General features: G+C 44.0%; 1 protein-coding gene across 1 annotated transcript in view; it reads left to right on the top strand.

The window, feature by feature from the left end:
* The window catches only part of slc35f3b (solute carrier family 35 member F3b), a 54,165-nt gene that overhangs the window by 9,492 nt on the left and 21,988 nt on the right, over positions 1 to 22,685 (top strand). The window contains exons 2-3 of the mRNA XM_041187412.1: positions 8,591 to 8,737; positions 19,840 to 20,221. Coding sequence (XP_041043346.1) covers positions 8,591 to 8,737; positions 19,840 to 20,221 — 529 coding nt within the window. The remainder of the gene's footprint in view (positions 1 to 8,590; positions 8,738 to 19,839; positions 20,222 to 22,685) is intronic.

The raw sequence follows: 22,685 nt of genomic DNA, 5'->3' as shown, positions 1-22,685 counted from the left end.
GTGTAACACTGATATAAACATATGGAACACTGCTATAAACATGTGTAACACTGATATAAACATATGGAACATTGCTATAAATATGTGTGACACTGCTATAAACAATGTGTAACACTGATATAAACATGTGTAACTCTGATGTAAACATATGTAACACTAATAGAAACATATGGAACATTGCTATAAACATGTGTAACACTGATATAAACATATGAAACATTGCTATAAACATGTAACACTGTTATAAACATGTGTAACACTGCTATAGATGTGTAACACTGATATAAACAATTAACACTGCTATATATGTGTAACACTGCCATAAACATGTGTAACACTGCTATAAACATGTGTCACACTGCTATAAGCATGAAACACTGCTATGAACACTGCTATAGATGTGTAACACTGCTATAAGCGTGTGTAACACTGATATAAGCATATGGAACATTGCTATAAACATGTGTGACATTGCTATAAACAATGTGTAACACTGATCTAAACATGTGTAACCCGATGTAAACATGCGTAACACTAATATAAACATATGAAACATTGCTATAGACATGTGTAACACTGATATAAACATATGGAACACTGCTATAAACATGTGTAATACTGCTACAAACATGTACCACTGCTATAAACATGTAACACTGCTATGAACATGTGTAACACTACTATAAACATGTAACACTGCTATAAACATTTGTAACACTGCTACAGATGTGTAACACTGCTATAAGCATGTGTAACACTGATATAAATATATGGAACACTGCTATAATATGTGTAACACTGCTATAAACATGTAACACTGCTACAGATGTGTAACACTGCTATAAACATGTGTTACACTGCAACAAACATGTGTAACACTGATGTAAACATGTGTAACACCAATAGAAACATATGGAGCATTGCTATAAACATGTGTAACACTGATATAAACATATGAAACATTGCTATAAACATGTAACACTGCTATAAACATGTGTAACACTGATATAAACATATGGAACACTGCTATAAACATGTGACACTGCTATAAACATTGTGTAACACTGATATAAACATGTGTAACTCTGATGTAAACATGTGTAACACTAATAGAAACATATGGAACATTGCTATAAACATGTGCAACACTGATATAAACATATGAAACATTGCTATAAACATGTAACACTGTTATAAACATGTGTAACACTGCTATAGATGTGTAACACTGCTATAAACAAGTGTAACACTGCTATAAACATGTGTAACACTGCTATAAACATGTGTCACACTGCTTTAAACATGTTTTACACTGCTATAAACATGTGTCACACTGCTATAAGCATGAAACACTGCTATGAACATGTGTAACACTGCTATAGATGTGTAATACTGCTATAAGCATGTGTAACACTGATATAAACATATGGAGCATTGCTATAAACATGTGTGACATTGCTATAAACAATGTGTAACACTGCTATAAACATGTAACACTGCTATAAACATGCATAACACTAATATAAACATATGGAACATTGCTATAAACATGCGTAACACTGCTATAAACATGTTTAACACTGCTATAAACATGCGTAACACTGCTATAAACATGTCACACTGCTATAAACATGTGTAACACTGCTATAGATGTGTAACACAGCTCTAGATATATAACACTGCTCTAAACATGTGTCACACTGCTATAAACATGCGTTACACTGCGACAAACATGGACCATTGTACCATAAACATGTAAGACTGCTATAAACATGTGTAACACTGCTACAGATATGTAACACTGCTATAAGCGTGTGTAACACTGATATAAACATATGGAACATTGCTATAAATATGTGTAACACTGATTTAAACATATGGAACACTGCTATTAGCATGTGTAATACTGATGTAAACATATAGAACATTGCTATAAACATGTAACACTGCTATAAATATGTGTAACACTGCTATAAACGTGTAACACTGCTATAAACATGTGTTACACTGCAACAAACATGTGTAACACTAATGTAAACGTGTGTAACACCAATAGAAACATATGGAACATTGCTATAAACATGTGTAACACTGATATAAACATATGAAACTTTGCTATAAACATGTAACACTGCTATAAACATGTGTAACACTGCTATAAACATGTAACACTACTATAGATGTGTAACACTGCTATAAACATGTGTTACACTGCGACAAACATGTACCACTGTACCATAAACATGTAACACTGCTATAAACATGTGTAACACTGCTATAGATGTGTAACACTGCTATAAACAATTAACACTGCTATAGATGTATAACACTGCTATAAACATGTAACACTGCAATAAACATGTTTAACACTGCTACAGATGTGTAACACTGCTATAAGCATGCGTAACACTGATATAAACATATGGAACATTGCTATAAACATGTGTAACACTGATATAAACATATGGAACACTGCTATAAACATGTGTAACACTGATATAAACATATGGAACATTGCTATAAATATGTGTGACACTGCTATAAACAATGTGTAACACTGATATAAACATGTGTAACTCTGATGTAAACATATGTAACACTAATAGAAACATATGGAACATTGCTATAAACATGTGTAACACTGATATAAACATATGAAACATTGCTATAAACATGTAACACTGTTATAAACATGTGTAACACTGCTATAGATGTTTAACACTGATATAAACAATTAACACTGCTATAGATGTGTAACACTGCTATAAACATGTGTAACACTGCTATAAACATGTAACACTGCTATAAACATATAACACTGCTATAGATGTGTAACACTGCTATGAACGTGTTACACTGCGACAAACATGTGTAACACTGATGTAAACATGTGTAACACCAATAGAAACATATGGAGCATTGCTATAAACATGTGTAACACTGATATAAACATATGAAACATTGCTATAAACATGTAACACTGCTATAAACATGTGTAACACTGATATAAACATATAGAACATTGCTATAAACATGTAACACTGCTATAAATATGTGTAACACTGCTATAAACATGTAACACTGCTATAAACATGTGTTACACTGCGCCAAACATGTGTAACACTAATGTAAACGTGTGTAACACCAATAGAAACATATGGAACATTGCTATAAACATGTGTAACACCAATAGAAACATATGAAACATTGCTATAAACATGTAACACTGCTATAAACATGTGTAACACTGCTATAAACATGTAACACTACTATAGATGTGTAACACTGCTATAAACATGTGTTACACTGCGACAAACATGTACCACTGTACCATAAACATGTAACACTGCTATAAACATGTGTAACACTGCTATAGATGTGTAACACTGCTATAAACAATTAACACTGCTATAGATGTGTAACACTGCTATAAGCGTGTGTAACACTGATATAAGCATATGGAACATTGCTATAAACATGTGTGACATTGCTATAAACAATGTGTAACACTGATCTAAACATGTGTAACCCAATGTAAACATGCGTAACACTAATATAAACATATGAAACATTGCTATAGACATGTGTAACACTGATATAAACATATGGAACACTGCTATAAACATGTGTAATACTGCTACAAACATGTACCACTGCTATAAACATGTAACACTGCTATGAACATGTGTAACACTACTATAAACATGTAACACTGCTATAAACATTTGTAACACTGCTACAGATGTGTAACACTGCTATAAGCATGTGTAACACTGATATAAATATATGGAACACTGCTATAATATGTGTAACACTGCTATAAACATGTAACACTGCTACAGATGTGTAACACTGCTATAAACATGTGTTACACTGCAACAAACATGTGTAACACTGATGTAAACATGTGTAACACCAATAGAAACATATGGAGCATTGCTATAAACATGTGTAACACTGATATAAACATATGAAACATTGCTATAAACATGTAACACTGCTATAAACATGTGTAACACTGCTATAAACATGTAACACTACTATAGATGTGTAACACTGCTATAAACATGTGTTACACTGCGACAAACATGTACCACTGTACCATAAACATGTAACACTGCTATAAACATGTGTAACACTGCTATAGATGTGTAACACTGATATAAACAATTAACACTGCTATAGATGTGTAACACTGCTATAAACATGTGTAACACTGCTATAAACATGTAACACTGCTATAAACATGTAACACTGCTATAGATGTGTAACACTGCTATAAACGTGTTACACTGCGACAAACATGTGTAACACTGATGTAAACATGTGTAACACCAATAGAAACATATGGAACATTGCTATAAACATGTGTAACACTGATATAAACATATGAAACTTTGCTATAAACATGTAACACTGCTATAAACATGTGTAACACTGCTATAAACATGTAACACTACTATAGATGTGTAACACTGCTATAAACATGTCTTACACTGCGACAAACATGTACCACTGTACCATAAACGTGTAACACTGCTATAAACATGTGTAACACTGCTATAGATGTGTAACACTGCTATAAACAATTAACACTGCTATAGATGTGTAACAGTGCTATAAACATGTGTAACACTGCTATAAACATGTAACACTGCAATAAACATGTTTAACACTGCTACAGATGTGTAACACTGCTATAAGCATGCGTAACACTGATATAAACATATGGAACATTACTATAAACATGTGTAACACTGATATAAACATATGGAACACTGCTATAAACATGTGTAACACTGATATAAACATATGGAACATTGCTATAAATATGTGTGACACTGCTATAAACAATGTGTAACACTGATATAAACATGTGTAACTCTGATGTAAACATATGTAACACTAATAGAAACATATGGAACATTGCTATAAACATGTGTAACACTGATATAAACATATGAAACATTGCTATAAACATGTGTAACACTGATATAAACATATGGAACACTGCTATAAACATGTGTAACACTGATATAAACATATGGAACATTGCTATAAATATGTGTGACACTGCTATAAACAATGTGTAACACTGATATAAACATGTGTAACTCTGATGTAAACATATGTAACACTAATAGAAACATATGGAACATTGCTATAAACATGTGTAACACTGATATAAACATATGAAACATTGCTTTAAACATGTAACACTGTTATAAACATGTGTAACACTGCTATAGATGTGTAACACTGATATAAACAATTAACACTGCTATATATGTGTAACACTGCTATAAACATGTGTAACACTGCTATAAACATGTAACACTGCTATAAACATCTAACACTGCTATAGATGTGTAACACTGCTATAAACATATGGAACATTGCTATAAATATGTGTGACACTGCTATAAACAATGTGTAACTCTTATGTAAACATATGTAACACTAATAGAAACATATGGAACATTGCTATAAACATGTGTAACACTGATATAAACATATGAAACATTGCTATAAACATGTGTTACACTGCTTTAAACATGTGTTACACTGCTATAAACATGTGTAACACTGCTATAACCATGTGTAACACTGCTATAAACATGTGTCACACTGCTTTAAACATGTGTTACACTGCTATAAACATGTGTCACACTGCTATAAGCATGAAACATTGCTATGAACACTGCTATAGATGTGTAACACTGCTATAAGCGTGTGTAACACTGATATAAGCATATGGAACATTGCTATAAACATGTGTGACATTGCTATAAACAATGTGTAACACTGATCTAAACATGTGTAACCCGATGTAAACATGTGTAACACTAATATAAACATATGAAACATTGCTATAGACATGTATAACACTGATATAAACATATGGAACACTGCTATAAACATGTGTAATACTGCTACAAACATGTACCACTGCTATAAACATGTAACACTGCTATGAACATGTGTAACACTACTATAAACATGTAACACTGCTATAAACATGTGTAACACTGCTACAGATGTGTAACACTGCTATAAGCATGTGTAACACTGATATAAATATATGGAACATTGCTATAAACATGTGTAACACTGATATAAATATATGGAACACTGCTATAAATATGTGTAACACTGCTATAAACATGTAACACTGCTACAGATGTGTAACACTGCTATAAACATGTGTTACACTGCAACAAACATGTGTAACACTGATGTAAACATGTGTAACACCAATAGAAACATATGGAGCATTGCTATAAACATGTATAACACTGATATAAACATATGAAACATTGCTATAAACATGTAACACTGCTATAAACATGTGTAACACTGATATAAACATATGGAACACTGCTATAAACGTGTGACACTGCTATAAACATTGTGTAACACTGATATAAACATGTGTAACTCTGATATAAACATGTGTAACACTAATAGAAACATATGGAACATTGCTATAAACATGTGTAACACTGATATAAACATATGAAACATTGCTATAAACATGTAACACTGTTATAAACATGTGTAACACTGCTATAGATGTGTAACACTGCTATAAACAAGTGTAACACTGCTATAAACATGTGTAACACTGCTATAAACATGTGTCACACTGCTTTAAACATGTTTTACACTGCTATAAACATGTGTCACACTGCTATAAGCATGAAACACTGCTATGAACATGTGTAACACTGCTATAGATGTGTAATACTGCTATAAGCATGTGTAACACTGATATAATCATATGGAGCATTGCTATAAACATGTGTGACATTGCTATAAACAATGTGTAACACTGATATAAACATGTGTAACACTGATGTAAACATGTGTAACACTAATATAAACATATGAAACATTGTTATAAACCTGTGTAACACTGATATAAACATATGGAACACTAGTTCTGTCGAAGGGTCATGAGGACTTGAAACGTCAACTCTTTTCTTCACCGCCGATGCTGCCAGACCTGCTGAGTTTTTCCAGGTAATTCTGTTTTTGTTTTGTATTTCCAGCATCCGCAGTTTTTGTTTTTTGTTTTTATCCCCATAAACATGCAACACTGCTATAAACATGCGTAACACTGCTATAAACATGTGTAACACTGCTATAAACATATGTAACACTGTTATAAACATGTCACACTGCTATAAACATGCATAACATTGATATAAGCATGTGTAACATTGCTATAAACATGTGTAACACTGATGTAAACATGTGTAACACTGATATAAACGTATGGAACACTGCAATAAACATGTGTAACACTAATATAAACATATGGAACACTGCTATAAACATGTGTAACACTGATATAAACATATGGAACACTGTAATAAACATGTGTAACACTGCTATAAACATATGGAACACTGCTATAACGTGTAACACTGCTATAAACAATTGGAACATTGCTATAAACATGTGTAGCACTGATATAAACATATGGAACACTGCTATAACATATGTAACGTTGCTATAAACTTATGGAACACTGCTATAAGCATGTGTAACACTGCTATAAACATGTGGAACACTAACATAAACATATGTAACACTGCTACAAACATATGTAACACTGCTATAAACATGTGTAACACTAACATAAACATATGTAACACTGCTACAAACATATGTAACACTGCTATAAACATACGTAACACTAATATAAACATTTGTGATACTGCTATAAACATTTGTAACATTGCTATAAACATATGTAACACTGCTATAAACATGTGTAACACTGCTATAAACATTTGTGACACTGCTTTAAATGTGTATCACTTTTATAAATGTGTAACGTTGTTATAAACATGTGTAACACCTTTATATTAACCTTTAAAACTGACATAAATATGTATCATCATTGATTTCCCTTTGTTACTGAAAATGGCTATTTCTTGCAGACGTAGTGTCATCCGGTGTGCTTTCTAACATGGCTGTGGAGTCCAATTGCAGATCTGCATGGTTTTCCACAGTGTGGGCAAGGATGGATTGTCTGACTTTGTATGGACAGCCTAGTCTTTTAAGCTTGCCTCTTGTCCTTTGCTGCCTGTATTCTTTGCTATTCGAAGGAAGCAACACCATGACTTGCGATCACTCGCCCGGTAGTCCTTACGTGTTCATTTTTCTCCCAGTTCTTGGTGGACATGCCAAATTTCCTGAGGTTTGCCTTCCAAGAGTCCTTGAATCTTACTCTCAGCCTACCTCACAGGCCGTGTCCAAGTTTAAGTTGTGAATACGTTACCACCTTAGGGATTTTATTCGTCAGTCATACGTACTACATGTCCATCTGAGCTGGCCTCTGATGATGAATGCTTCAATTCAAAACATTTCTGCTCTTTGAAGGACCTCAGTGTTGGGTACTTTGTCCTCCCCTTTAATGCTCATGATGTTCCGAATCAATCTCATGTGGAACCTGTCCAAGTGCTTAATATGTCTGGAGTTGGGTAGTCCATGTTTCACAGGCATATAAGAGGGTAGGTATTACCACAGCTTTATACACAGCATGTCCTGTTGTAAGTTTGATACCTTGTTTCCTTCACAGTCTCTTCGAAATGGGCAAATACTGAGCTTGCTCTGGCTATTCTATTTGCCATCTCGCTGTCAATGCAGACATTCCCGAAGATTGTGCTTCTGAAAATGGTGAAGTTATCGACATCCTTCAAGGTTGGGTCATTGATAGTTATAATAGGTGGGGCATAGTCAGAATTTGGTGGTGGTTGGTGGAGTATCTCTGTTTCCTTAAGCTGATGGTTAGCCCATCATCAGCAGCCACTTTTGAAAAACTGCATGATCCTTTGAAGACTGAATCATTGGCAAACAATTCCCGCATCATCTGAGACCTTAGCTAAGGATTTCAGTCATCTTGAGTTAAGAGGTTACCATCTGTTCTGAATTGTATGTATTTTCCATCAACACTGTAATATTGTAGTGTTAATATGAAACCATATAAACGTGAAGCAGTGTGATACAAGCATCTAACATTGTGGTATTAACATGTAAAAATGACATAAAAGTGTGTAACACTAATAATAACATCTAACACTGATATAAACATGTAGCACTGCTATAAACATGCGTAACACTGGTATTTGCATGGAGACTTGGTGAGTTGCTGCAGTGTATCTTGTAGATGGTACACATGCTGCCACTGTGCGTCAGTGGTGGAGAGAATTAATGTTTAAGGTGGTGAATAGTGTGCCGATTAAGCAGACTGCTTTGTCTTGGATAGTGTCAAGCTTCTTGAGTGTTGTTCAAAGCAAGTGGAGAGTATTCCATCACACTCCTCACGTGTGTCTTGCAGATGGTGGACAGGCCTTGGGGAGTCAGGAGGTGGGTAAGTCGTACACTGCAGGCTACCCAACTTCTGGCATGTCTTTGTAGCCACAGTATTTATTTAGCTGGTTCACTTAAATTTCTGGTCAATGATAATATAATGTTGATACTGTAATGGGGAATTTGATAGTGGTAATGCCGTTGAATGTCAAAGGGTGATGGTTAGATTCTCTCGTTGGAGATGGTCATTCCCTGGCACTTGTGTAGTGTGAATGTTACTTGCCACTTGTCAGCTCAAGCCTGGATATTGTCCAGGTCTTGCTGCATTTGGACATGGACTGCTTCAGTATTTGAGGAGTCGCAAATGGTGCTGAACATTATGCAACCATCAGTGAATATCCCCACTTCTGACTTATGATGGAAGGAAGGTCATTGATGAAGCAGTTGAAGATGGATGGGCTGAGGACAGTACCCTGAGGAATTCCTGCAGTGATGCCCTGGAACTGAGATGATTGACCTTTAACAACCACAACCATCTTCCTTTGTGCTATATTTGACTCCAACCAACAGAGAGTTTTCCCCCTGATTACCATTTTCTTCAACTTTTCAAGCACTACTTGATACCACAGTGGGTCAAATGCAGCTTTGATATCAAGGGCAGTCACTCTCACCTCACCTTGGGAGTTCAGCTCTTTTGCCCATGTTTGAACCAAGGCTGTAATGAGGTCAAGAGCCAGTTTGGCTCTGGCGGAACCCAAACTGAGTGTCAGTGAGCAGGCTATTGCTAAGCAAGTGCCACTTGATAGCACTGTTGATGACTTCTTCCATCACTTTACTGAGGATCGAGAATAGACTGATGGGGCGGTAATTGGACGGGTTGGATTTGTCCTGCTTTTTGTGCACAGGACATACCAGGGCAATTTTCCACAGAGCCAGAGTGTAGATGGCAGTGTTGTAGCTGTACTGGTACAGCTTGGCTAGGGGTGCAGCAAGTTCTGGAGCACACGTCTTCAGTACTAATGTCAGGATATTGTCAGGGCCCATAGCCTTTGCAGTATCCAGCACCTTCAGCTCTTTCTTGATATCACATGGAGTGAATCAAATTGGCTGAAGACTGGCACCTGTGGTGCTGGGAGGAGGCCGAGATGGATCATCCACTCGGCACATTTGGCTGAAGGTGGTTGCTAATGCTTCAGCCTTATCTTTTGGTCTCCCCTATCATTGAGGATGGGGATATTTGTGGAGCCTTCTCCTCCTGATAGTTGTTTAATTGTCCACCAGCATTCATGACTGGTTGTGGCAGGACTGGAGAGTCATGATCTCATCCGCTGGTTGTGAGATCATTTCGCTTTGCTATCGCATGCTGCTTTCACTGTTTAGCACACATGTAATCGTGTGTTGTAGCGTCGCCAGGTTGGCATCTCATGTTATACATATTCACAGTAATATCATAGGTGATAATATTTTTGTCTAACGATGATGATATTAACTTGTGGCTCTGGTGTTAACATGTGTAACATGCTCCTATTCGTGTGCAACACTGTTAATATGTGGAACATGTTCTGTAAACATAACACTGGAGTTTTGTCTGGCTGAAGTTGAGACTCGGCTATGTTCTGAATGCATGGTCTTCACAAACAACTTGCATTTATGTAGTGCCTTTAAAATCTTAAAATGTCGTTTGGTAGTTCAGCAACACAGAATTTGATTATTGCTGAAAAAAGAGCCATGCTGTCAAGGTTTTTCATCTTGTACTCAACAAAACAATTTGAAAGAATACCAAGAATAAAGGGAACAACAATTTATACTGCATGAGAAGAGAGCACTGATTTGTTGGCAAGTGGACTCTGATTTGCAGAGGTGTTGCCATGGAGAACTTATCATGGGGTACACAGGAGATCAGAATTGGAAGAGTGCAGAGGATTGTAGGGATGGAGCAGGTTACAGAGAGAAGGAGGGTTGTAGGGGCTGGAGGAGGTTACAGAGAGAGGGAGGTTGTAGGGGCTCAAGGAGGTTATAAAGAGAGGGAGGGTTGTAGGGTCTGGAGGAGGTTGCAGATAGAGGGAGGTTGTAGGGGCTGGAGGAGGTTACAAAGAGAGGAGGGTTGTAACTGCTGGAGGAGGTTAAAAAGAGAGAGATGGTTGTAGGGCCTAGAGGAAGTTACAGAGAGAGGGAGGGTTGTAGGGCTGGAGGAGGTTACAGAGAGAGGGAGTGTTGTAGAGCTGGAGGAGGTTACAGAGAGAGGGAGGTTGTAGGGGCTCAAGGAAGTTACAAAGAGAGGGAGGGTTGTAGGGTCTGGAGGTTGCAGATAGAGGGAGGTTGTAGGGCTGGAGGAGGTTACAGAGAGAGGAGGGTTGTAACTGCTGGGGGAGGTTAAAAAGAGAGAGATGGTTGTAGGGGCTAGAGGAGGTTACAGAGAGAGGGAGGGTTGTAGGGCTGGAGGAGGTTACAGAGAAAGGGAGGGTTGTAGGGCTGGAGGATGCTACACAGAGAGGGAGGGTTGTAGAACTGGAGGAGTTTATAGAGAGAGGGAGGTTGTAGGGGCTGGAGGAGGTTTTGGAGAGAGGGAGGTTGTAGGGGCTCAAGGAGGTTACAAAGAGAGGGAGGGTTGTATAGTCTGGAGGAGGTTGCAGATAGAGGGAGGTTGTAGGGGCTGGAGGAGGTTACAGAGAGAGGGATGGTTTTAGGGGGTTGGAGGAGGTTACAGAGAGAGGGAGGTCTGTAGGGCTGGAGGAGGTTGCAGAGAGAGAGGGAGGATTGTAGGGGCTGGATGAAGTTACCGAGAGAGGTAGGGTTGTAGGGGCTGGAGGAGGTTACAGAGAGAAGGAGGGTTGTCAGGGTTGGAGGAGGTTACAGATGCAAGGAGGGTTGCTGGGGCTGGAGGAGGTTACAGATGGGGAGGGTTGTAGATGATGGAGGATGTTAGAGAGAGGCAGCGTTGTCAGGATTTGGAGGAGACTACAGAGAGAGGGAGGGCTTGTAGGGGGTTGGAGGAGATTGCAGAGGGAGAGACGGTTGTAGGACTGGAGGAGGTTGCAGAGAGAGGGAGGGCTGTAGGGGCTGGGTGAGGTTACAGAGAGAGGGAGGATTGTAGGGGCTGGAGTAGGTTACAGAGGGAGGGAGGATTGTAGGGGCTGGAGGAGGTTGCAGAGAGAGGGAGGATTGTAGGGCTGGAGGATATTACAGAGAAGGAGGGTTGTAGGGGCTGGAGGAGGATACAGAGAGAAGGAGTGTTGTAGGGGCTGGAGTAGGTTACATAGGGAGGGAGGGTTATAGGGGCAGGAGGAGGTTACAGAAGGAGGGAGGGTTATAGGTGCTTGAGGGGGTTATAAAGAGAAGGTTAGTTGTAGAGCTGGAGGAAGTTACAGAGAGGGAGAGGGTTGTAGAGCTGGAGGACGTTTCAGTGAGAGGGAGGTTTGTAGGGTTGGAGGTGGTTACAGAGAGAGGGAGGTTTGTAGGGCTGGAGGAGGTTACAGAGAGAGCGATGGTTTAGGACTGGTGTAAGAAACAGAGAGAGGGAGGATTGTAGAGCTGGAGGAGGTTACAGAGAAAGGGAGGTTTGTAGGGTTGGAGGAGGTTGCAGGAAGAAGGAGGGTTGTAGGGTTGGAGGAGGTTACAGAGGGAGGGAGGGTTGTAGGGGCTTGAGGAGGTTGCTGAGAGAAGGAAGTTTGTAGGGGCTGAAGGACGTTACAGAGGGAGGGAGGGTTTTTGGAGTTGGAGGAGATTACAGAGAGAGGGAGGGTTGTAGGGCTGGAGGAGGTTACAGAGGGGGACGGTTGTTGATGCTGGAGTACGTTACAGAGGGAGGGAGGGTTGTGGGGCTGGAGGAGGTTATAGAGAGAGGGAGGGTTGTAGGGGCTGGAGGTAGGGCACAGAAGGGAGGGAGGTTTGTAGGGTTCGATGAGGTTGCAAAGGAAGGGAGCTTTGTGGGGTTGGAGGAAGTTGCAGAGAGAGGGAGGGTTGTAGGGCTGGAGGACGTTACAGTGAGTGAGAGGGTTGTAGGGGCTGGAGGGGGTTACAGAGAGAGGGAAGGCTGTAGGGGCTGGACGAGGTTACAGAGAGAAGGAGGGTTGTAGGGCTGGAGGAGGTTATTGAGAGAGGAAGGGTTGGAGGAGGTTACAGAGAGATGGAGGGTTGTCGGGCTTTGGAGGAGGCTACAGAGAGAGAGAGGGTTGTGGGTTAGAGGAGGTTTCAGGGAGAGGGCGGGTTGTAATGTCTGGAGGAGGTGATAGAGAGAGGAAGGGGTGTAGGGCTAGAGGAGTTTACAGAGAGTGGGAGTGTTGAAGAACTGGAGGAGGTTCCAGAAAGAGAGGGGGCTGTAGAACTGGAGGAGGTTACAAAGGGAGGGAGTGTTGTAGAGCTGGATGGGGTTACAGAGAGGGGGAGGTTTGTAGGGCTGGAGGAGCTTACAGAGAGAGGGAGGGTCGTGGGGCTGGAGGAGGTTACAGAGAGAGGGAGGGTTGGCGGGGCTGGATGAGGTTACAGAGAGAGGGAGGGTTGTAGTGATGGATGAGATTATGAGGTTACAGAAATAGGGTGGGTTGCAGGAGCTGGAGGAGATTGCAAAGGGGGAGGGTTGAATGGGCTGGAGTAGGGTACAGAGAGAGGGAGGGTCGTGGGGCTGGAGGAGATTACAGAGAGTGGAAGGGTTGTAGGGTGTTGGAGGAGCTTACAGGGAGAAGGAAGGTTGTAGGGCTGGAGGAGGGTACAGAGAGAGGGAGGGCCGTGGGGCTGGAGGAGGTTACAGAGAGAGGGAAGGTTGTAGGGGCTGGATGAGGTTACAGAGAGAGGGAGGGTTGTAGGGATGGAGGAGATTACAGAGAAAGGGAGGGTTGTCAGGCTGGAGGAGATTACAGAGAGAGGGAGGGTTGTAGGGCTGGAGGAGGTTACAGAGAGAGGGAGGGTTGTAGGGATGGAGGATGTTACAGAGAGAGGGAGGGTTGTAGGGATGGAGGAAGTTACAGAGAGAGGGAGTGTTGTAGGGATGGAGGAGGTTACAGAGAGAGGGAGGGTTGTAGGGATGGAGGAGGTTACAGAGAGAGGGAGGGTTGTCAGGCTGGAGGAGGTTACGGAGGTAGAGGGAGGGTTGTCAGGCTGGAGGAGGATACAGAGAGAGAGGGAGGGTTGTAGGGGCAGGAGGAGGTTACAGAGAGAGGGAGGGTTGTAGGGATGGAGGAGGTTACGGAGAGAGGGAGGGTTGTAGGGATGGAGGAGGTTACAGGGAGAGGGCGGGGCCAAGGTGGTCTTCTGCCGCAGTGTGTGGCATCCGTAGCCTGAGTGGGAAGCTCTGAGTTTGGCTCCCACTCCTGGGCTTGATGACCATGGAAGGTGTGTTTGTGATTTGGCCAAACAGGTTGACTGTCAGCCTGTAAACCCTTCCCATGCAGCTCTGGCAGGTGGGAAGATCAGGAGAGGTTCCTGCTCAGCCAGAACCCTGTCAGTTCACAAGCTCTTCCACAGGCTCTATGGCAATATCCTCCTCGCTTTGAGGGGCTTCTGGAGGGAGATGGGCAGTGTGAGGATGGCAAGGCTGTGGAGAGATTTGAAAACAGTGTCAGACTGGGAACCAGTGTAAGTCAGTGAGCAAAGGGTGACATGCGAACAGGTCTTAGTGTGAGTTTGGATCCATGCAGCCGGGTTTCAGATGAGCTCAGCTTCCCAGCGGTGGAAATGGGAGACCAGCCAGCAGAGCATTGGACCAGTCAAGAGCTAACAGAGGCAGAGGCAAGCGCTTCAGCAGGAGATGAGCTGACACAGGGGCAGAGAGGAGTGGTTTTACAACACTGGATGTCGGCAATCTTTGTAACAGAGAGATACTGGGCTGGAAACTCTTTTGGTGTTGCAAACGGTCTGGTTCATCCTGAAGCAGTGTCCACAGAGAGGGTGGAATCGAGAGCTAGGGAACGGGGCTCCTGGGTTTTTGGCCTGAAATGCCAGACAATCATTTTTTTAAAGAGAATGAATTTGGAAAGGAAGTAAAATGTCTTTCAGCCCCTCCCCTCCACTTCCTCCCTGTCCTGCTCCTCCTCCATTTCACTTCCTTCTTGTCCACCTCCACCTCTTCTTCCTCTTCCCTCGCTGCTGCACATCTTCCTCATCTTCCTATTTCACCGCTTCCTCCTTCCCCTTTTCCTCCTGTTCCTCTCCTTGTGCTCCTCTTCCTCCCTGAGCCCCTCCCCCTCTCCCTCCTTCTCACCCCCTCTTCCTCATCTTCCTCCTCTTCCCTGTCCTCACACGCTTTCCCCTCATCCTCCTTCCCCTCATCCTCCTTCCCTCATCCTCCTTCCCCTCATCCTCCTTCCCCTCATCCTCCTTCCCTCGTCCCCCTTCCCCTCATTCTCCTTCCCTCATCCCCCTTCCCCTCATCCTCCTTCCCTCATCCCCCTTCCCCTCTTCCTTCTCTCCTTCCCCTCTCCCTCTCTTGCTCACACTCCTCTTCCCCTCCCTCTCCTCTTCCTCTTTCTCATCTTCCCCTTCCTCCTCCTTCTCTCCTTCCTGCTCCCTCCTCATCCTCTCCTGAGTGTTCCCTCCTCCCCTCCCCTCCTCTTCTCTTCCTCCTCCTCCATCCTCCTTCCCCTCTTCTTCCTCCTCCTCTATCCTCCTTCCCCTCTTCCTCCTCCTCCTCCCCTCCTCCTGCTCTCTTCCTCCTCCCATCTTCAGCCTCTTCTTCCCCTCCACTACCTCCCATCCTCCCCTCTTTTTCCTCCTCCTCTTCCTCCTCCCCTCTTCCTTCTCTCCTCTTCCTCCTTTCATCTTCCCCCTCTTCTTCCCCTCCAACTGCTCCCATCCTCCTCCCCTCTCCCTCCTCCCCTCTCCCTCCTCCTCCCCTCCTCCCCCTCCCCTCTGTCCTCCTCCCCCTCACCCTCCTGGCCCTGCTGCTCCACATTGTTCTCCGCTCTCTCGTCCTGTGTGTGCGTTGGCTCCAGGCTCTGGCAGTATTGATTCTTGCTGACTCAGTCAGTGCTGTTCTGTGCCCAGTCTGTTTATGCTGCTGCTGATGATTCACTGCCCTTATGTAAGAGGAACCATCAATAACCAGTGGACCAAGTGCAGCAAAAGAAATAAGAAGCTACAGTTAGTGGCTTCCCTGTGAGAAATACCTTTAACGCTCACACATTCATTTTTATTTCCAGCCAGCAATGAGACCCTCAAAAACCATACAGCGGGCTTCATATGAGCTGCAGGGTCAGCATTAACCAGGGGCTCAGAGCCTCGAGAAGTGGTTGGCAGACCTGGGTAACCCAAACTTATTGCTGCCCAGGGTTGCCAACTCTTGGTATAAAATAAGAGGGCAAACATCTGAACGGCTCGAGAGCCCAATGGTACAGCGCAGCCCTGCCTGACAGCATAGTGAGCCCATAACTGTCATCTTTATTCAGTGATTGGTGTTCGGAAGATGTTATGTTTGATGTGAAGTCCTGTCAGGCATGGCATCACATGTCCATGGCTTCAAGTCCCACTCCAGAGGCTCGAGCCTGTAGCTCAGGCTGACATTCCCAGTGCCAGTACTATGGGAGTGCTGCACTGCCGTGGGCGCCACCTTTTGGATGAGGCATTAAACAGAGGCCCTCTCAGGTGGGTGTAAAAGAATCCATGGCACTGTTTGAAGAAAAGCGGGGATTTCTTCCCTGTGTCCTGGCCAAAGTTTATCCTGCAACCTGCAATGCTAAAACAGATCATCTGGTTATTTATTTCATTACTGCTCCGGGATCTTGCAGTGCACAAATTGGCTGCTGCATTTCCAACACCACAACACTGACTACACTCCAGAGATGCTTCACTGGGTTGTAAAGTGCTTTGGGCTGTCCTGAGGGTGTAAAAGGCACTGTAGAAAAATAAGCTCCCATCTCATTCTGGAAAAGCCTGATTTTCTTCCTCACATTCCTGAAGAATTTTGTCCCTTGCTGGGATCATGGGACTTCCCCGACAGTATAATGCACAGTAGGAGTAACATCGCAGACTTCCTCAAATGCCAAACCATACAGAGTAGCTACAGTGCGAGTCTCAGAACCCAGAGGTTCTATATGAAATTCAGTGCAACAAATCTGTTTATTTATGGGCTGCAACCAGCAAATGTCCTGACAATGTTGCACAATGCTACATCCCTTCCTCCATCCCAACAACCCCCTCTCTCTGTAACCTCCTCCATCCCAACAACCCTCCCTCTCTGTAACCTCCTCCATCCCAACAATCCCCCCTCTCTGTAACCTCCTCCTTCCCAACAACCCTCCCTCTCTGTAACCTCCTCCATCCCAACAATCCCCCCCTCTCTGTAACCTCCTCAATCCCAACAATCCCCCCTCTCTGTAACCTCCTCCATCCCAACAACCCTCCCTCTCTGTAACGTCCTCCATCCCAACAACCCCCTCTCTGTAACCTCCTCCATCCCAACAACCCTCCCTCTCTGTAACCTCCTCCATCCCAACAACCCTCCCTCTCTCTGTAACCTCCTCCATCCCAACAACCCCCTCTCTCTGTAACCTCCTCCATCCCAACAATCCCCCCTCTCTGTAACCTCCTCCATCCCAACAACCCCCCCTATCTGTAACCTCCTCCATCCCAACAACCCCCTCTCTCTGTAACCTCCTCCATCCCAACAATCCCCCCCTCTCTGTAACCTCCTCAATCCCAACAATCCCCCCTCTCTGTAACCTCCTCCATCCCAACAACCCTCCCTCTCTGTAACGTCCTCCATCCCAACAACCCCCTCTCTATAACCTCCTCCATCCCAACAACCCTCCCTCTCTGTAACCTCCTCCATCCCAACAACCCTCCCTCTCTCTGTAACCTCCTCCATCCCAACAACCCCCCCTATCTGTAACCTCCTCCATCCCAACAACCCTCCCTCTCTCTCTAATTTCCTCCATCCCAACAACCCTCCCTCTCTGTAACCTCCTCCATCCCAACAACCCTCCCTCTCTCTGTAACCTCCTCCATCCCAACAACCTTCCCTCTCTCTGTAACCTCCTCCATCCCAACAACCCTTCCCCCTCTGTAACCTCTTCCAGCCCTACAACCTTCCCTCTCTATGTAACCTCCTCCAGTCCTACAACCCTCCCTCTCTCTGTAACCTCCTCCAGTCCTACAACCCTCCCTCTCTCTGTAACCTCCTCCAGTCCCTACAGCCCTCTCTCTCTCTGTAACATGTTTGGTGGACCATTTCTCACCATTCCTCACCATTTCTCACCTAGACACAGTAATGATACGGATGGAAGTTCTGATTGCAGTAGTTTGTGAACAGACGCTGAACACATTCCTGCTGCTTCACACCCGTGGCCAGTACCTTGTGCCAGAATAGACCTGATGAGGTTAGCATGTGCAAGTATCCAAATACAAGAGTGTTAAATGGCCGCATCTCTCCCTCACTGAATAGAATCTCAACACTACGGTGTCACCTCACTCCACCGCAGACCCAGTGGTGAAGTCTCCATGGTAACGGCACCGAGTTTATCAACCCCGCTCCAAACACAACAATAAATTTCCTGATGAGCTTTTCATTACCACAACACCCCCCCCCGACTGCCCCACATGCCGCCTGCCCGCCCTCTTTAACTGCTCAGTTTTCCTAGATTTGTTCCTCTTCTCAATCACCTTTCCACCCTCGAGATTCTTCTTTGCGAAAGCTTCCTTTGTTCTTCAGCTCCCTTTCTTCTCCCTGGTTGCAATCGGGATGGACTTTCAGCATCCCGGAGATATGAGGTCATAAGAAATAGGAGCAGGAGTCGGCCATTCGACCCCTCGAGCCAGCTCCGCCATTCAGTAAGACGATGGCGGGTCTGAAAATCCAATCTGAATGAATAATTCTTGCTCCTGAAATCCCCCAACCCAGGTGTAAAAACTGTAAAAGAAATTACTTGCGTTTACACTGCAGGCTTCCACATCGTCACAATTTCCCAACGCTTTTTGCAGTCAGTAGAGTGATTTTTGAAGTATAGATCCTGTTGTAGTGTAGGAAATGCTGCAGCCAATTTACATACAGCAAGCCCTCTCAAACAGCACTGTGAGAATGAGCAATGGGTAACCTGTTTTACTGACCTAGGTTGAGGGATAAATTTTGGCCAGGACACCAGGGAGAACACCCCTGCTCCAGTTCCAGTTGTGCAGCGGGAACTTTTACATCAACCCGAGAGGGCAGATGCAGCCTCAGTTTAAGAATACACCCATAAGACGGATTCTCTGACAGTGCAGCACTCCCTCAGTACTGCACTGGGGGAGGCAGCCTGGCTTGAGTCCACGAGTTACTGACCCAGAGGGGGAATGTTGCCCACTGAAGGCGTGGCCAATGCAGGGCAGCCATTTTGAACCTCCCACCTCAGAATCTGACAAAGTAACTTGTACCAACAGCAGAGAGTACAGACAGTGAACTCTTACAGATCGAGGGGGGTGGGGGCGTGGGTGCGGTTTGTCCAGTCCACATTCCCTCCTGCTGTTTGAGCAGAAACCCCTGCTGGAGATTTACGCCATGTTTCACTGATTGGCTGCGTGGATTGTGCTGACCCTTGACCTCTTAATCCGCAGGAGATGAGCACCCGGCAGAGGCAAGCGGGGTTGGGGGCAGGGGAGGAGCCTCCCGGACAGACGCAGAGACACGAGGCGAGGCCGGAGGAGGAGGAGGCGGAGCAAGGCGTTTGGGACGGAGAGCGGGTCCAGTTTGCTGCCACCCGTGCCACTGCTCCGTTGAGCAGCTGAAGAAAGCCCTGTGGGGGTCAGCGGTGGTCCTCAGTGTCTGTTCGTCCTGGGCGGGTACCAGCCAGCTGGCCAAGACCACCTTCAGGACCTTCGACGCTCCCTTTGCCATAACGTGGTTTGCCACCGCCTGGAACATCCTCTTCTTCCCGTTGTACTACACCGGCTATGCCTGGAGTTCGGAGGAGAAGCAGTCACCACTACAACGGTTCCGGTAAGCAGCTCTCAGCTTAACATGTTCGCATTGAATGGGGGGAATGGGCTGGGGAGTTGGGGGGGTGTATGGTGTGGGTGGGGGGAGAGGAGAAGGGGCATCTGACCCACTTATACGTGGGGGGTGGTAGGTAACCACTACCATTCAGTGGTGAGCGCCCTTGCCTTTGTTTCAGAAGGTTCTGAGTTCAAGTCCTGCTCCAGAGACTTGAGTACAGAATCTGCTCTGACACTCCCAGTGCGGTACAGAGGGAGAGCTGCACTGTCGGAGGTGTCGATTAAACCATCTACCCGCTGAAGTGGACATAAAAGGTTCCATGGCACCATTTGAAGGAGAGCAGGGGAGTTTTCCCCTGGTTAATACTTATCCCCCAATCATCATCACAAAACAAAACCAGACTATTCTGGTCATCATCACGTTTTGGTTTGTGGGAGCTTGCTGCGCGCAAATTGGCTGCCACATTTCTGTACAATACCACAGGGGTTACCTGGCAAAGTGTCTTGCACTGGCCATAAAGGGCTTTGGGTTGTCCTGAGGGATGTGAAAGGCACTATATAAATGCACATTGTTATTGGCGATCAGGATTCCGAGGTTGATTGCCTGCCAGCCTGACAATCATGACTGGCTTTGTGATTCAGACACATGGATCTCGACAAAGCCCATTCCTGATCCTCCATGAGCTCTGGCTGCTTGGAAAATCTCAACGTTCATCATCACATCCAAACCAGTTTTCCTGCTTAAAGGTCCAAATTGTTTCCTTGCCCTCTGTTTTTGTTAATATTGTGCTGTCTCGGTGAGTGATACCTTCATCACTTATCCTGGCACACCATCTACTTAATGCACGCCAAGCTTCTTACGCCAGTGAGATTGTGTGCTGGTGTAAAAATGAGAGTCGGCTTTGTAATTCATTCCTCGACCACAGTGACGCTATTCACCTCAGGACTCTGTCCTTGTCTTATTCACACTTTGTCAGGACAGTTTGGTTCGTTGTCAATCCCACCAGCTCCTAATCATTGTAATGCTGGCTGGGGGTGCAGGTGGCTGATACGTATTTTTCCTCAATGTTAGGTGAGCTTCTGTGGAACATTTCTTCCTGAATGGTGTTGCAGACAGGTTTGCTTACAAGTCTATCACTAACACCTTCCAAAATTGCTGTGTCTGTTGCCCATCCCCTGACTGCCCTTGAAAAGGTGTTGGTGAGCTGCCTTCTTGAACCTCTGTGGTCCACGTGCTGTTAGGAAGAAAGTTCTAGAATTTTGACCCAGCAGCAATGAACGAATGCCTTTCTTTTTCTGGAGGCACAACAAGACAACAAAAGAAAGACTTGCATTTCTGCAGCACCTTTCACAACCTCAGAATGTCCCAAAGCGCCTCACAGTCAGTGAAGTACTTTTTGGGGTGTAGTCACTGTTGTGATGTGGGAAATGTGGCAGCCAATTTGCACACAGTAAACTCCCACAAAGTGATAGTGACCAGATAATCTGTCTTTAGATATTGATTGAGGGATAAATATTAGCCAGGACACCAGGGAGAGTTCATGTTCTTCTTCAAAATAGTCATGTGGGATCTTCGAGGGCCAGCTGATAAAGCAGCCAGGGCTTCGGTTTGACTGCTCATCCAACAGACAGTGACTCTGACAGTGCAGCACTCCCTCGGTACTGCACTGGAGTGTCAGCCTGGATCATGTGCCCTAGTCTCTGTAGTTGGGCTCAAATACACCACCTCTATGCCTCAGCTAGGTCAGGTACACCAGCCTCCGAGCCGAGTCTCATTGAGGCTGAGGACATGGCAGTTCGCAGGGTAGTGGGTCCCCACCATTGCCCTCACCCTCGCCCTCGCCATCAGCGGCCTTGCCTGTGGCTAGGAAGAGGTTCCAGCTCGGCCCAGGTCTGATCAGAAGCTCCAATACCTGAGCCTAGATGGTATCCTGGGTAGAGGCTCCTACAGCTCCATCACAGTCAGCATCTGCCGGGTCGGAGGGGGGAACTCGGAGGCAAGTCTCTGTGCTGTGTTTTATTGAGGTGGAAGGAGCAGATCCAAGACTAAAAGGAGCTTTACACACATTGGCTCCTTTTAAAGTCTGTGTTACTTGGGATATTTATAACTCCCTCAGCATTGATGCTGCAATTGAAGTTCCCAGATATTTATGCCCATCAACTAGTGTATTCGCTCAGAAATTTGATTTATTTCGAGCTGTTATTGGGCCATTGTCTCAACTATTGTGAAAACTTACATTCAGTGTGAACATGTGTTTATTACTTTAGTCAAACCTATTTGGTAAACAATCAATATAGTTTCTATTGGGAGCAATTGAACTCCCAGGTATCCCATGCAGCAGGACACTTTGGTTGCCACAGTAACACCTTAAAGAGTGTCAGTGAGGCTCAGTGGCTACCACTTTTGCCTCCTTGTCAGGAGGTCATGTGTTCAAGTCTGAAACCAGAGACTTGAGCACATAATCCAG

This window comes from Carcharodon carcharias, chromosome 5, assembly GCF_017639515.1.
Source record: "Carcharodon carcharias isolate sCarCar2 chromosome 5, sCarCar2.pri, whole genome shotgun sequence".
NCBI lineage: Eukaryota > Metazoa > Chordata > Chondrichthyes > Lamniformes > Lamnidae > Carcharodon > Carcharodon carcharias.
Note: the sequence above shows the minus strand (reverse complement) of the source record. Positions and strands in the feature narration are given on the sequence as shown.